We start from the raw sequence: 17640 nt of genomic DNA on the forward strand, positions 1-17640 counted from the left end.
TGAGATATCGAGAAAAGTAAAAAAATCGCTCTACACATGAGGGGTGGTTTTATTTCTTGGAATAGTTTTTGAGCAGCAATTAAAAATTTTTAAATTTCATCTATTTATCCCTCCCCTCTCCTTTTATATTTGTGTAAAGTTTCATCAAGATCAAAATTTCCGGGTTCGCGAGGTTTCCTTGTGAGAAATTTAATAAGAGAGGCTTAATGATGATATCTTTCTTCATTGGGAAGGGCCTTATAAGCATCTTATCTATTTCAATAATTGGCAAATTTCTAAGAAAACGAGGATAATATTCCGAGTGAACTTCGTAAAGAATCGAGAACATTTCCCCGTAATCTTCTTTCGTCACTAATTTGATAACATCAATAGATGTTGATTCCGCCGTAGAAAGTTACTCTCGAGTCGGTCCTAGTAAGGTAAGGTAGCATATTCCGCATCGTATGATTAAGTCCGAGATCAAGGGGTCACCTAATTTTCCTCCACGCAATATTTAGACTAGTTCTCGAGAGTCATAATTGCGGCCAAGGGTCATCGCTGATTTGAAATTGGCGATAATAATTCCGTGGGCGCTCGTATACATCCGCGATTGATAATCCAATGATGAGTCTTTATCTTCTTAAATGGATAATCTTTCGTGCACGCTTAATCCCTTATAAGTGGGCAATTATTAGGATCCTGACATTATTATTTAATAATTAATTATAGGAGAAAAAAAGGATGCAAAAATTATAATTCTCAGTAAATGTTAAATTTACTTTCTAAGAAAATATTAATACATATAATAAAGTCTATCTATTAATAATAATCTAAAATATTTATTAATAATAAAGAAAATATCTATTAATAATATCTATTAATAATAAAGAAATAGTATATCTCTATTATTATGATGTATCATATATTGTACTATAAATAAAATAAAATTGGATTAATAAAATAAAATAAAATTTCGCTACAACAATAATTTTTGTTTTTTAATTTTTAATCAGACGTTTCAAAAATGACTTGCTCGAGTCCTTTGAATTTCTTTTAAAATCACAGTTGTTAGTAAATTATTAAAATTGAAAAAATATATATTATAATAACTACTAATATATTATATCTAAAATAATAATAAAATAAATATTAAAATAATAATAAAAAATAATAATAAATAATAATAATAAAATAAATATTAAAATAATAATAAAATAATAAAAATAATATGTCTATTATTGTGCTATAAAATTCGATTAAAAATTCTGCTAACACAATAAATAATCTCTTTTTAATCAGACATTTCAAAAGCGATCTGTTCGAAACCTTAAAATTTCTTTTGGTCAATAAAAATGATGATTAATAAAGCTAACCGGATATAGCAATATTATGGAACAAAGACTCCTATTGGCTTCAGTTGCGATTAAGGATGCTACAAAGTCCCGACGCGAATGCGGATATACTACTATATACGATACCCGCATGTTAATAGCCACCGGAAATTCTTAACCATTTGTCTATTTTGCCGCAGACATGGCTCCGCTGATCACGCCAATTTGTTCTCATTATACGAATGACCGAATGAATATAATGAACGATTTACCCTTTTGAAGTGTTATCAATTTCCATAATGATATGTAACTTATCATGTTTTATACTAAAAACTCGATAATTCATTATAAATTCATTAATTATAAATTCAAAATAGTTTCGACGGAATTGTGAGACCTAACAGTCAAATAAAATAACTGAAATGTTATTGAACTATAAACTTTACAAATTCTTACTTAAATTAAGCAAGTTCTATATTATTTTATTACAAATATATACTTGAGTTATTAATAAAAGTGTATTTTATTCAAATTATATTTTTCAATTTATATTTTCCGCAAAGTTTTCAAACTATATATATCTGCGAAAACTGAATGTTATCGTACATATATATATCGAAAATTTGAGAATATGGAGAAATTACTATTTTAATAGATTTTGCTTAAAGAAGACGCAGAATAACAAAGATGAAATGGAAATAAACAAGTCTAATACCTTATAATTTATAATACACAAAATTCTTTATAATTTATAATATATAAATTTTTTTATAATATTTATAATATTTATAAAATGTCAAAAAAAATGTCACGCACAAGATCATTGCACTATTATATCATATAAAAAGTAACCCAGATCTAAGAAGTGACAATCAAGATTACAGCATAAAATTGCAAAAGAAACGAGATATCTTTATCTTTATCTGTGCCACCAATAAATATTTTCTGTTAAGAGTCCAAGGATATAGCAACATAAGACTAATTATAAAAGTGTTTTAAGAAACTCAATTTTCTTATAAAAAGACGAAAATATTTAATTAATAACTTTAAATGTTAAGTTGGAATTAATTATATGATTTAAAATATATTATAGGATCTAAAATCTACTGCTGAAGACTACTGTCAATTTTTTCGTAAATTTCAAAAGACGAAAAATATCTAACATTATTAAAAAGATTTAATTATTTATTTATTTATTCGATTTATTTATTTATTCGAAGAAAAATCTATGATAAACTTCAATTCTTTAATATCGATGGTCTAAAATTTCAAGATATATAGATTCTTCATAAATAATAAAAATATTCTCCCTCTTCCTCTTTAGAAAGTAAATTATAAACTCCAATATTTTTAGTGCAATCTCTCCGTTTCTTGATGTTCAAACATTTTTCATTGTTGAAGCACATCGTCCAGCAAGCATAATCTATAAAAGAAATTCAAAAGATATCATCTGATATCAGAGACCATGAGATATCACAAGACTTGTCATAAAAATTAATTAATCCAGTCTTAATACAGTCTTAAATAAAAATGCATAAAAGATAAGGAAGAACATCCGGATGAATACAAATCTAAGGTACTGGGGGAACGCGATAGAGAAAAAAAAATATCCTGAAACTTCTTACAAAGATAATATAAAACAAAATAAGAAGTGTGAAATCGGTCCCATGCATACGAAGCGATGCGTCATTTTTCGAGTTTTTTTTTTTTATTGAGTCCCCTATCAAGAATTTATTTTCGAGACACCAGCTCCACATGTGTTCTAACTATGTAACCATCACGAGAGAAATATATATACGAGTATGTTAAAGTTGTAACCTGCATTACCAGAATTGAGGCAAGAAACTTCCTGCTGTCGGTAACACATGCAGTCAAGAAACTGCAATTCAAAGGATAAACTCTCCTCGGAAGCACTAGATGACGTAATATTTGCAATTTAAATATGAAGAATATTTTTAAATTATTTTGATACACTTTTGAAAATTCAACAAAATCAATACTCGCATAATTCTATTTTTATTTCAGAAATTTATTGTAGAGATTGAAAAGAAATTTAAGCGAAACCCTCATAAAATTGAGAAATAAATATACGTGAAACCGAAAAAAAATTGACCTCAGCAAAATAATTTTTATTTTAGATAATAATTTCCAAATAATTATCTTTAAAAATAAATATTTTTCACAGTCATAGTCAAAATATTGTTGGTCTAAAAATGCAGGGAGAATTAAAATTCTGCATTTTTTTTTTTTTACGACGAGAAAGACCGATCAATTATCTGTCTCCTGCGAATCTCGTTTCGCGGGAATCTGCAAGATTCTGCGAGCGCAAAATGGGGAAGCAATTACGGCGCGCGAGCCTTCTGAGAAAAGCCATTATGCAATTCAGCGGGGCATAGTAATTTCGTGTATGTGACACGAAACGCCCGGTCCCTGGGAATGCGATTCCGCGCAAATTGGATGGCACCTCCGCGCGAATCATCCTCGGCGCGCGACGACCATCTCTCCGATGACGGTCGGAATCGTGACGTTGTCGCAATTATCGCGAACAATCCGCGGAACCGCGAAGATGAACGAAAAATATCACTTCCGCGCGAGAGACGTTTCATACTTTATTCATGATCTTTCCTTCCGCAATCTGATTTTCTGATTTAAATTCGTGTAATTTAGCGACATTTTGACTTTCGATCCTTATTTTTCATTCAATTGCTTTGAGAAATGTTTGAACATTGAGAAATAAACAGTATAAAATTTTATTTAACAGTATAATATTGTATTAAAAATATTGAAGTGCATAGTTTATTTTCTATAGAGTAGGGGGGGAGGGAGGTTATTATTTAGGGTGTCTACCCAAATTTCGCAAAAAAATTTCCAGATCTTCCAAATTTTTTTTTTAATTTTAGAAAGAGATTAAAGAGAATATTTTAAAGATTTTTTGGTGCAACTTTTTAAAATAAATTTGTTTAAATAAATAAATTTATTTTCACGCGTTTCCTAAAATTTTTTATTCATAAAAAGAGGAACAACACAGAGCTTCTTAAGTTTTAAATATTACATTTGTAAATGTACTGAAAAAAATTGAAGTAAAATCAACATTTTTCGCTTGCATAATATTTCATTTATCACTAAAAGTTACAATAAAGAATATATATTACATATTTAATATTTCGTAAAAAATTGAACATGTAAAGAAAGATATATATTTATAATATTTTAAACGTTAATAATTTGCTTGGCTTCGATTGTTTAAAATGTGAGAGCAAAATTAGAATTTAAAAAAACTTTTCTGACTCCCAATAAAATTCCATGAGAATTTCCTGATTTTTCAAGTACAAAAGAAATCCAGGTTTTTCCATGTTTTTTCAGAAAGTAGACCCTGTTATTTATCATTTATGAAGAATCTGTATATCTTATGGAATTTTAGATTGATGTTAAAGGATTGAAGTTTATCATAAATTTACGAATAAATATTTAAATATCAATACTTTTCGTCTATTGGAATTTATAAAAAAATGAGAATAATCTTTATCAGTAGAAATTTTACATCCTCTTATAATTAATTCCAGTATTAAAATTCAAAATACGTATATTCTCATCATTTGTCCGGAAAATTGAATTTATAAACTTTTTTCGAAAAAATGCTGAAATAACTACATATGTCTTATTCACTAATCTCTTTAATTAACGCCCAGTCATTAGCTTAACTCCTCTATTTTACATTGCAAGAAAAACCAGAGTATGACTAAGTTTCACGTGGTGGTTCGAGATTTTTGCGGATTAATTTCGCTCCAGAGTTAGAGGTGTTTCGCGAAGAAATGCTTTTCGAGAAGCGTGAGACGAAGTCGATAGAGAGACCCGCGTCCGACTAATAATATTTCGCAAGATGTTTCAACGTTCTGTTTCAACGTTCTCTCGAATGTTCCGTAGCCACGTAGGGGTCAGCGACCACAGTGCAACGTTATCCGTTCCGCGTTGCCAGGCTATCGATCTGTACACTAGGCGCCTTGACCGACCTCCGATGCATCACCACCAAGTGCAAGTGCAAAAGCTCCCTTTTTCCCTCTCCTCCCTTTTTTCCTCTCTTTTTCTCGCCTCCACGAGCGCTCTCGAAAATAAAAGCGGGAAGAAGCGACAGGAAGAAAGCAACAGTGTCGAGAGAAAGCCCTGGCAGTTACTTGTATCCTCGTAAAATACGCGAGTTTTATGCGAGCGATTCGTCAGAACTTCATATCTCGTCCACCGATAAAAATGATTACTCATCTCTGGAATGAGTGTTCGCCCATGATCACGTGATCGCGATTGACAATCGAGGAAAGCTTGTGAAGCACCAGGCAAGTGAGACCCGCAAATCGTTTTAATTTTCTGCCACTTCAAAATACATATTTCTCTTGTAAAAAAATCGAAAACGTTAAATCTTGAGCAATGTAATATTTTTAAAATGCACGACAGATATCTCTTTCCCTTACTTAGCGGAGAATAATTCAGTGATATTTTTTTAATCGGTTACTCACCACTGCATCCGGCCAACCAGCGCGATTTTAACTTCGTCCTCTTGCAAGGTAAACATGATGGCGGGGCAACGACATCAATTGCCCGGCTATCGATTCGCCGAACCTTCGTCGCGACCAAGAGCGAATGTGCTCGCGCACTTGTGTCTACTCATCCATCTTTTACTGACTAGACTCGATTCTCAAGTATCCATTCGCCATGCCTTGGAAAAGGTTCAAGGTTACTCGCGAGTTTCACTTTCAACGAGTACTTTTACTCCAAGCATCGCGCTCGCAATCGAGTCAAGATCGTGGATTGACAGCTGAAGTCCAGAAACTGGAGACTTCAAACACATCAGGAACTAATCTATCTTTCAGTCACATTAAATTAGGCTAGTTAAAGTGTCATCGATCTAGATTGATAATGAAAGTTCAAGCTGTGTTCTAGACTGATAATGAAAGTTCAAGCTGTGTTCCAGACTGATAATGAAAGTTCAAGCTGTGTTCATTAAGATCCCATTAATCCAGACTAATAATGAAAGTTCAAGCTGTGTTTATTAAGAATGGAGGATATCATGGGAGGTATCCGTTGATTCAAATTGGATCCAGATTTAGAAAAATAAGATTTAGAAAAATTTGGGTAAAAGTGTCACTCATATTCAATAAAATATGAATCAACAATCATCATATGGAAACAATTTTACATTTACAACGTTTCTTTAAAATGAAAGAATAAATTTCGGAAAGTGTAAAATAGAAAATACTCAACCAGTATCCCTTCGAAAAAAAAAAAAATCCATCAGCGAACAAGTTGACAATATTAAAATTCTTAAAGCTGCGCTGAAGATTCCTTCCAAGTTCCTGGAAATCTCGTTATAGCGAATAATGAAGAAAAAAAAATCCAAAAATTTCTATCGTTTCGATAGAAAGCTAGTCGGAAACTTTTACAAAGTAGAAGACTCGAACTTTTATCTCTCAAATCTAATGACAAAGGGGGAGTTGTCGAACTTTTCCTAACAACGTACCGCGGATTGTCCGGTGTAATCGTGCCTGCAGCAGTTGAAAGTCGCAAACACAACCAACGGCTGTAACAGAGAAGCTGTCCAGGACGCGATTATTCGCGATTTAATGAAATTAGAGACCGCCGCACGAGCCTCTAGGCAGGAAGCGTTAAAAGCACTCGGCAGGAACGACCGTTGATCTACTTTGGCTAAAGGCTTTACCATTGGATAAAGTTCGCGTTACTCAGACATGTCAATTGCTAGCAATTTCGCAGTTTCGCTTTTTCTGCAAATTCCTAAGAGAAAGATACATAAATAATAAATCTATTTCTAATTCAGACAGTTTTAGATTAAATAAAATTATCACAATTATTTGTTGAGAAAGATTAAATTTTTTAATGTATAAAATATTGCAATAAAATTATCATTGTTGCAAATATTTAATTGTAAGTGTCATATGTGCAATCGATGGCATTTCTAAAATATTAATTATTAATAATATTTTTTATTAATTTTATTAAATTTTTACTAAATATTAATTTAAATATTATTTTTTTAAATGTTATTAATAATACAATTATTAAAAAAATATTATACGATATTATATACACGACAATTGGATAAGTATATATTAGATAATTATATAAAATTATAATTGTAAAAAAAATTTATTCAACGTAACAGGATTACTCAATATTTCCCGACTTGGTCCACAATACGATGATTGAATTTACAAATAATGAACCGATAAATAATCCATACGAGTCTCGTACGTGAAGTAATTATCCACTTATATTCGCCACGGAATGGTGATTACTTCAAGTCTCAGATACATTGATATACAGGCGGCGTACGAAGACACGTGCACGCTTTTCAAGGAAGTGAACTCGCATCAGTGGCTCCTTATGTGAGCTACCACTAGGCTTGTCTAATCATTTAGACCGCGCGCCAATTGACACCAATTGAGAAGCGCGTACTCTAGAGAGGCAGTTTGTCGGCGGCTGCCTCTTCATTGGATCGCCTCGTCTTTCAAACTAATCAGATCGAAATTTCCCGTAGCAATAGAGACGCCAATCAAAGACGTTGCACAGCAAATTTCTATTAATCTACGTATCACATTTTCTTCAATGTGACACTTGGGGACACTTGTAAATTATGTTTAGGATTGTATATTAGTTCGTTTTGCATCAATATAGAGATGGTAATTAATCATCGCAACCTAATAGTTATACATAAATGTAATGTTGATCAAGGTTTGCCACTCTCTATGCCTTTCACGATTAATTAACAGTTACCTACGTCGTAATATTTGCAATAGGTTCCAGTAGTCCTTAGATACTGCTTATGCAAGTGCTATTTACAATTCCTAGCGCGATGTTACAGTTATTTCCGAAACTGCTAAGCTGTACAGGCTACTTGAAATTGATTAATATTGCTGCTACGCGAAGGAATTCTTTCGCTTTATGATATCCGGCTCCTATTTTTATACAACCTGTTCGTCGAGAGACTAAAGTTGCCTAGTTTTCCTTCAGGTATTTGAAAACTTGACATCTCTATCTAATATGACAATCTACGATGATTTCACGAAGCGTCTAGCTATCAACACGCTGTTAACGACGGTGGGTTCTTGACCGTAAAATGTCCAACGAGGACAAAACAATGCGGAGGACAAACATAAACTCACCACAGTCAGACTGTCCAACTCGCCCAGCCACTCGTTCAGAAGCTGCTCAGGATCTGTCTCGTTATCGCTGTCCTCGGCCTCTTCCTCGTATCGTTCCATGGCGAATGGACCACAATCGTCTTCTCTGCGCAGAAAGATTTCGATTTCGTTCAATTCTCCCCCGAGACACTTCCGTATTTTAAACGTGCAAAAAAAAAATCGGGAATAAATTCGAGAATTCTCTTCAATGAATGATTCAATTGTATACGCGAGAGTTTGAAATGAAACGCGGTCTCAAAGTGACGCTGCGGATTAAAACGTTTGCGAAAAATTCGACGAAATAATAGGAGCAAATAAAACGCGATGCTTTTATTGGAATTTTATTTTGTGGGCTTGAAAGGGAGTCTCGATTGAATTTGTCGGAAAAATTGTTTTTCTTAACTGTAATGTCCGGTACACGCCATAAAAATACAGCCCCCGTCCAAATATCAAAAATATGGAAAACCACATGAAAGGTGATAAAAATTTGGGGAAATTGTGGAAATACAGAGAGGGAACGCGCCATCCGTTCTCGTGTAATGTAATTTTGCCGCATCGGCGGTATTTTGCGTTCGGTTTGTACCGTGAACGAGTATGTCATCGACAAATACGTACCGTCTACGTAAAGCAGCTTTGCTCGAGGGTAACTTGCGGTTACCAGCTGCGACGACACGGAGGAACGTTGACGAAATAGAGCGATATATGTGTATATGTGTGTGTATGTGTGTGTTTTTGCGTGTACTGTCGCGGGCCTTGGCCCGAAATTCCCATTAGTGGAACCGCGGAGCCGTGATCATAGAAACACGAACGGCCTAATGTCGCTTTGTCATAATTCCTTTTCATTAACTCGTGTAATTGGACGCGGAAAATGGTTCGTGCCGTAAATTGAAACGGTTCGTCGTGATTGACGTGTATTTATACGTGTCTTACTTAAGTTCGGCAAAGCGTAAACTCGCTAGATACGAGATACAATTAAATATACAGAGATTGTTTGATCAAGTGTAAAGTAATAAAAATAATAAATAATAAAAATAATAATAATAAATAATAAAATAATAATAATAAATAATAATAAATAATAGAAATAATAAAATTAATAATATTGAAATATATAATTATAAAATTAAGAATAAATAAAATAAAAGAAATCGAATTAAATTTTTTGTAAAATGTAAAAAAAACCAAAATATGTGTGTAAATAAATATCACAATATTTTGCACTCGTCTGAAAATACAATTTCAAGATTAATAACGATATCCAGATATATTCTTTTCGTAACAAAAAAGAAACTGTAATTTATATATTTACTACTATTAGTCGCTGCAGCGCAAAATCAAATGCGTTTCGTTCTAATTAACAGCCGTGTTATTTCCCGCGAAAGTAAATATATACGTGAAATACGGATTAAGATGAAAGCGCATGCACATTATGGAATTAAAACTTGTTAAATATCGAGAATTACGTCGCAATTACAAATGGCGCTAATGAGACGTTACATTAATTTGTCGCGCCCGTTTGCATCGCGGTCAAGTGCACACGACGCCATTAGGCGGTAATGAAAATTAATTTCATGTCGGATTGTCTCGAGAGAAATTAAATGTCGCACTCGTCGTCCCTTCCCCTCCTCTATTCGCGCCATCCTGGAGACGCAATCCTGACGATCGCGGTAAATTGATCCTTTCCTGCAACGATTGCAGGTGTATGCGCATTTCGGTTTCGTTAATTAGATTCTCGTTAGGTAAATATGCAATCTGTGCAACCGTTGATTACTTCGATACCGTCACGTTGCAACAATGCAACAGTTTCCTTCGCTGTCTCCCGTCGAAGGACCTTCGGCGAGATTAGTTGCATGCTTCTGCGATTAGTTTCATTCGATTAACCGGTATTAAGGTTGTATGTGTCATATTTCGAGGATAGTAAAAAATTTATAGATTGTTCTACATCGCATTTAAAAGTGAAACATGACAGATTTGATTCATAACATGGATCAAAAATATTATTACGATAAAGTAATTTTATATATGTCCTTATGAGAACATATTGTTGTGTATAAACAAAAAAATAATGATAAATATCTCAATCTTTTCGTAGAAATACACTTTAAAAATATTCAAAATAATTTACACGAAAGATTCACAGATTAGTTTTTTGTAAATAATTAAGATTTAACTTTTCTTTAAATTACATATAAAATCAATTCATGCTTAAAATTTTCCAAACATTTTAAAATCTTCAAAATTTTATCCTTTTTACTAAGGATGTTATTATAATTGTAAGCAACAGCACAAATAAGGTAAATAAAATCTAAAATATAAAAATTAAATTATTAAATTAAATATGTTACAGCACAAATATCTTAAGATAGTATCAATGAAGTTCAATTAATACAATCTTAATTGAAACAAATTGCACTTTGCGATAAAGTAAAATTTAAGACTAGAATAGTTTGTTAAAAAAAAAATTTCGTTTTTTTCTCTAAAAACAAAAAAAAAATTACAAATATGCTTGTACATTTATTTATATGTAATTGATCTTCAGAATAGTAATTAGTAATTTTTTTAAATTTTAATTCTCGCTCCTAGATTGAATATATGTACACAATTTCTTATCCTATTTTTTATATAATTTTAATTTCCAGTAGAATAAAATTTTCAACTTTGTCTCTCGCACAGATAAAATGATTAATGAGAGAAAGAAAATTTTCTGCTGCAATCAAATTTCCGTCACGTTTAATAAGACGACTAGTATCTTCTTGCGAAAGCCGCAAACATGCCGGCGCGTGTGGAAAAACGATGGCGATGTGGAATCGCGGATTTTAAATTGCCGGACACCCGCGCGATGCGTGCGTGGCTCGAGTCCTGAATTATGCGGTGCGTCGCCGGACGGCTTTGCGTAAACACGTCAGCCAGGCCACGTTGCAGGTGCGGTCACAATCTCGGGGGAAAAGGGGGGAAATAGCGTTGCATTCCACCGAAGGGAGTGCAAAATTGCAAGCGCGTTAATTGCGGACGGGAAATAGCGAGAGAGAGAGGGAGAGAGAGAAACGGGTTTACTCGGACGCGCTGGACGAGGTGTCCTTGCAAGGATTTTACCGCGATGCGCCGCAATAGAGCGAGTATACGCGGCGAGGACGGAAAATCTATGTCGGACGCTCCTCGCAACTTTCTTGTCACTAGAACAAGGCGTACTCGTATACATACTCCGAGAATGTCGTACACGCCGCACTTCCTGGATTGTTTCGTGTCTGTTTATTTGAGATAAATGCACACGCATGATTATTACACTTCCTTTTTGGCGAGATATATTTCATGATTTTATACACACGCACATATATATATTTATATATGTATTAAATCATCAAATATCATATCTTTCAAAAAAGGAGAAATGCTTATATATGTAATAAAAGCTTTTAAAACGTTCCATAAAACTGATTAAAGTGATGTAACAAGATAGCTAATGAATCTCGAGGGGAGAGATATTTAATACTTTACAATATTATATGATTAGCTTTTAAGAAATTTCAATTTTTCTTAAGAATATCAGAATTTTATTATATTGCATCTGGATTAAATTATATTAAATTGATAACCTAATATAATAATATCGATTTAATAATAAATGATAAGAACGTGATGTGTACATAATTTTGCTACTTTATCGCAAAATTATTATTACTCTAATTATTATAAATTATTATAAATTATTATAAAAAGTAAATATGACAGAAATCATAAATTATTATAAAAAGTAAATATGACAGAAATCATAAATTTATAGAAGAGATAAAAGAAAGAAATATTTTTTAAAATAATTATGAAACTAATTATTTAACTTTCCCAATTTTCTTGATAATAAGATTGTATAAATTCTCATAAAAAAAAAGAAATAATATACAGGATCGAGATGTAACTAATAAAACATGGAACAATCGAGACAATAATAATTTTATAAATAAAAAACAATTAGAAATATGATAAAAATTTTTCACGTAAAGCTTCATTTCCGAGAAAATTGACTTTAAAATTAGTCTGACATCTTTATATATTTTTTTAAAGTGATTTATAATGATCTTGTGTTATCGTCATCTTGCGATAGCGATTATAAATATGAAAGTGTAACATTTCATTCAATAAAAAAACAATTAAAAATAATGGAATTATATTAAAGAGAAAAGCGTTGTTTATATATGTGGAAAAAAATATGTAAAAAGATTTGACATATTTTTTCAAGACAAAATGTTGCATCTTTTTAATAACTACTATCAAGATAAATTCGATAATATACATAAAATAAGATTGTTAGATTATTTTTAGAAAAAAGCACAATAGCTATCAAAATTTTCCGCTTCTCAATTTTCTCAAAAACAAAATTTTGTACGAAAAAACTTCATTCTACGTTTTCAAAATTTCTTCTTTCATATAAAATTATTTATCTTCCCGGTTATACCGCAAATTACAAAATATCCTGTGCATTAGTGAAATCAAGGAGCCGAGAAAACAAAATAAAATAAAGTTGATGGAATGATATACGCGTGTATGAGACATAGACTGAGATATCGATTGCTCGATTAATAATGCAATGAGCAGACAAAGCTCTCCCGTTTCTCCAACAGCGGCGACATAACCGATGTTGCAGGGAGCTAGACTCGCGCCCGACAAATCTCTCTCCCTCTCTCTTTCTTTCTCTTTCGAGTCGAAGAAACGGGTTCCTACATCGATAACGAGAATGCCTCCTCGACTACATACATTGGTTCATCCTTCAACGCACACGCGAGCGGAGTAATCGATCGATAGTAGTAAACGGCTTTATTTAGCCTCTGATAAAACGACGAGGAATCCAACGAAGCGAGCATTTCCCCCGTCTCTTTTATCGCCCACGTGTGATTCCGCGAAATAATTTTGTTACGAATCGATCGATTCAGGTGAGAAAGATAACCAGCCCTCAGAGTCCCCTTTCAGCTGCTCAGATATCAGCGTTATCAACGTGATGTCACCGCGACGCTTGTCAGTCAGCTGTGCCTCTGTCAGCTCTCGACTCGAGAAGTATTTATCGTGGAATTAACGATACCAGCTCGTGCCAAGCTCGCAACGGACGAGTTACCAGAGAGATCGAGGATACTCGAGGATATCACGAGGATCAACACGAGGGACGGGCTTCTCGAAGAAAGCGCCTCGAGGATTACACGCTACGAGAAGAGGAAGGGATCCTCGTCGAATCGATATTTCGGATATATGCGATGAAGCGTATAAGCAAGACCCGATGCAACACGGAAATAGTATCGGTATTTTGATCGAGTTAAGAAATATCCGGACTGATATCGTGGAGACAGCGTCAGTATAAGTTTGAAAGTAACAGAAACGGAAATATGATATAACAAATTTATTTCCAAGAAGCGCGTGTTTCTTTAATTCTCTCTATAATTTTAGTTTTGTATAACGCGAAATAAAAGATTAATAATTATTTTTAATATTGTAATAATATAATAATTAAATAATTTTAATATTGTAATAATATAATAATTAAATAACGTAATATTATAATTATTATATTATTATAATATTAAAAATAATTTATTATAAATAATATACAATTATTATACATAATATTATTATTCAAAATCTTTTTTTCTGTTATATAAAAAGCTAAATAAAAATTATTTTTCACATTACAATAATGCAATAATTAAATAATAATATTATAATTATTATATGTATTAATTATAAAATATAATAATAATATTATTATTTATAATATTAATATAATTAAATATTATATGTGCAATTTTAAAAATTATATTTACTTTGATTTAACAATTGGAAATAGGCCATAAAACACCATAAAAGTGAATTAGAATAACGCAGTTTCTTTTACGCGACATTTGGTTAAAATTATCCATAAAACGTAATAGTATGTCGTCCTACAACTTTTAGAGCTTATATATTATTTTGTACATAAAATTAGAGTGTAATATAATGAAAGAAACAAGCAATGTTTGCAGGAAGCGTTTTGCTGTCACGGCAATGGCGGAAGTCTCTCGGGAAGGATGCACACCGTCTTTCCTCGAGTCTCATCTCTTTTCACGTAGAGTTCTCTCCGTGCAACGCCCCGATTCGATCGATCCTCACCTTCTAGCGTTCAGATCCGCCTTAGATGGAACAGAAGCCTGTCCCCCGCCGCAAAGAAATTCCGCGGACACCAGGAAACGAGGGTCGGGAAGACTCGGAACTGTGGATGGATTCGACGGATCCTGTTCCGCGGGTGCTCGAGGGAGGTCCGATGACTCACATGCGTACGAAAACACTCGGAGAAACCCTTACTAAAGATTCCGAGACGCGTATATGCAAAGACAGGTTCAGAAATTAATTAAGACAGAAATTAAAACAGCAAAACGATGCACCGAAAATTCCGTTATTTTTAAATGTCTCTTTAAATTTCTTAGAGACTGAGTTTCACAAATCGAGGTCCTATTAAAATAATTTTATTATACTTAAATTTATTATATTAAAATATATTAAAATTAATTTATTAAAAAAAATTTATATATTAATTTATTGAAAAGAATTTGTGTAAAAATATTGTGTGAAAATATATATTTTGTTCAAATACATCTTTATATTAAGAAATTTTTCTTGATAAAGAATTGATCTGAAATTAATCAAAATTATTCGTTCGTATAATTATTTCTTATCGGGATTAAGGCTGCTCGAAAGTTTGCAGACGCGAATCAACCGCAAAATAAAAATATCGACGTGTGGGCAATCGATAATCGCGGCTCCGGAATAGAGGAATTGTAAATGTCAATTATGTCGCCCTGAATTATTCATCGACAACTCTTTTATGTCGTCATAGACGACATGGAGACTTTTTTTTTTCAAAATTCTGTTTGACCGAGAAATGGAATATATAGCTGGTTCGCGGGCGATGCACTATACGAACCGGGACGAACGGTGTCGCTCGATAAGCAACCGTCGTTGCCCAGGGCGATGCTAAATAATACCTCACCTGGGTATTTCGTAGCCACCTCTCCGAACAGCTCCACCGTCGTCGGTGGGGCGATTAAAGACAATTTGCACGGAGCGACGCTCGGATTGTCTCGGCACGCGAGACACGCGCCCGGAAACAGATATTAAGCCTTCCGGATTGTTACGTGTCCGTCCCCCCGGCCTGCAACAAGGGACGCGTCGTTCGTGAATTAACAAATAATAGGATAAGTTTTTAAACAGGCTCCGATAAATAATATTTATTAAAAGATGTTTTGAATTTAATCTTTCCATAATAAATCAATAAATTTCAAAACGTTTTTAAGGTTTTTTTCAAATTAATTAATTTATTAAATTAATCTATAGCTTTTTTGCTTTTTTTATTATTTTTTATAATTATGATAATCATGAATAAATTTAAATTATATATAATTATATAAAATAAATATATATGTTATATAATAATTATATATATGTTATATATATGTTACATAATATATAATTATATATAATTATATATTTATATTATAATTTATAATATTATATAATTATATTATATAATTTATAATATTATAATATTATATAATTATATAATTATATATATTATATTTATATGATAATATACTATATATATAATTAAAATAAATTATTATTATATAATAATGATTGCAATTGAAAAGAAGTAAATAACTTATTTGTCAGGATCAACGGTAATATCGAATAATACTTCAGGCGAATAATATTTTTCCATCAATCTCTAACAATGAAAAGAAGAAAGATCTTTTTTTCCTTAGTTTTTTAACTGGGAAACTATACTCTCTTCGATATTGCGTGGCACATCTGCTGCATTTTTCTAATAATCCCACCCGTATCTACGAGACATCCTGTATAAGAATATTAACGATAGAATAGACAATGACGGCATCTTTAATACAATAACGTCATCTTGTGTAAGCAACCAGCCCTGGACATGCGGTATTTTACGCACGCAGGAGGAAAGATTCCGGTCTGTTAATCCAATGGACAATGTTGCGATATTTGAATTTTAAATGCGCGACGCATACAATTTGACTAGGACGTATCTTCTTGTGAAGATCGCATTTTCGTCGTGACAAAGATACATGGCCCTTTCAAAGATTATGTATTAACGTTTCGCCGGAAATATTGCCGCTAATTATTCACGAGGCGTTATTAAGCGTTAAAAACGTTCTCCATCATTATCGTGCGATCAATATCGTTTAACTTAACAAACAGGCAATCAAGTTATCATGTATCTGCGACCATTGTTATGATAATAATACATGTAAATCATGTACGAGAAGACAGGAAAACGAGCGAAAATTGTAGATTAATTTTTAATAAATTAATAATATATCATGTTCCGGATTTATTAATATATCATGAAGACTGTAGTGTAACCAGAAAATTAGAACACAGAATCGACTATAATAAATAATTGCTATTATTATTGTTATTATTATTATTATTATTATTATAAATAATTGCTATTATTATTATCGCAACAATGATCTATATAACAAGAAATATTTGTATGTATTTTGGGAAAACATTTAAATATAGATCAAGCAGTCATAAAAGTCTTCCATTAATGATTAATAATGATGCATTTTACGTCATCTTCCGGATTTTAGAAATATTTTTTTATACTCGGTAATATATTGCTAGATTGATTACTTATACAAGATGACGTTATTCTATTAAAGGGAGATGCCGATTGTATGCAATAAATATGCATTCTACAGAGGAAGCGTATTTCAAATATATTACATCATCGATATATTACATCATTGAAGGAAACATTTACATCTGCGAATGAAAATAACATAATCAATGGCAAGTTATATGCCAGTTTTTGCTCGTGGTGCAAGGTTTTCATATTAACAGTTAAGTGTAATTAACAACAATATTGAAGATATATAAGAGAAAAATTATAGAATTCTTAAAATAATTTTTTAAAATAATAATTAAAATAATTTCAATGAATCATATTTAATTTAAAACATTCCTAATTAACGCTCGAGATCTTGTCAATCGAGAGGATATTTATCGCATCGTTGCAATATTTCTAAATAAATGAGAAATAGAAGAGTTATACATGCGTGACTCTTGCATGAAGAAAGTACGACTTCGGAATTGGA

General features: G+C 32.2%; 1 protein-coding gene across 4 annotated transcripts in view; it reads right to left on the reverse strand.

Annotated features, from left to right (window-relative positions):
• The window catches only part of LOC145974711 (uncharacterized), a 145586-nt gene that overhangs the window by 84098 nt on the left and 43848 nt on the right, over positions 1-17640 (reverse strand). For 2 of the 4 annotated variants that reach the window (XM_083104720.1, XM_083104725.1), the window contains one exon: positions 8480-8603. In XM_083104720.1, the coding sequence (XP_082960846.1) occupies positions 8480-8603 (124 nt within the window). Of the gene's footprint in view, positions 1-8479; positions 8604-15503; positions 15666-17640 lie in introns of all 4 variants that reach the window. The other 2 variants (XM_083104719.1, XM_083104724.1) reach the window with 2 other exon arrangements.

Source organism: Camponotus vicinus, unplaced genomic scaffold, assembly GCF_025532165.1.
Source record: "Camponotus vicinus isolate PSW18456_S1 unplaced genomic scaffold, iyCamVici1.0 SCAF_7, whole genome shotgun sequence".
Classification (NCBI taxonomy): Eukaryota; Metazoa; Arthropoda; class Insecta; order Hymenoptera; family Formicidae; genus Camponotus; species Camponotus vicinus.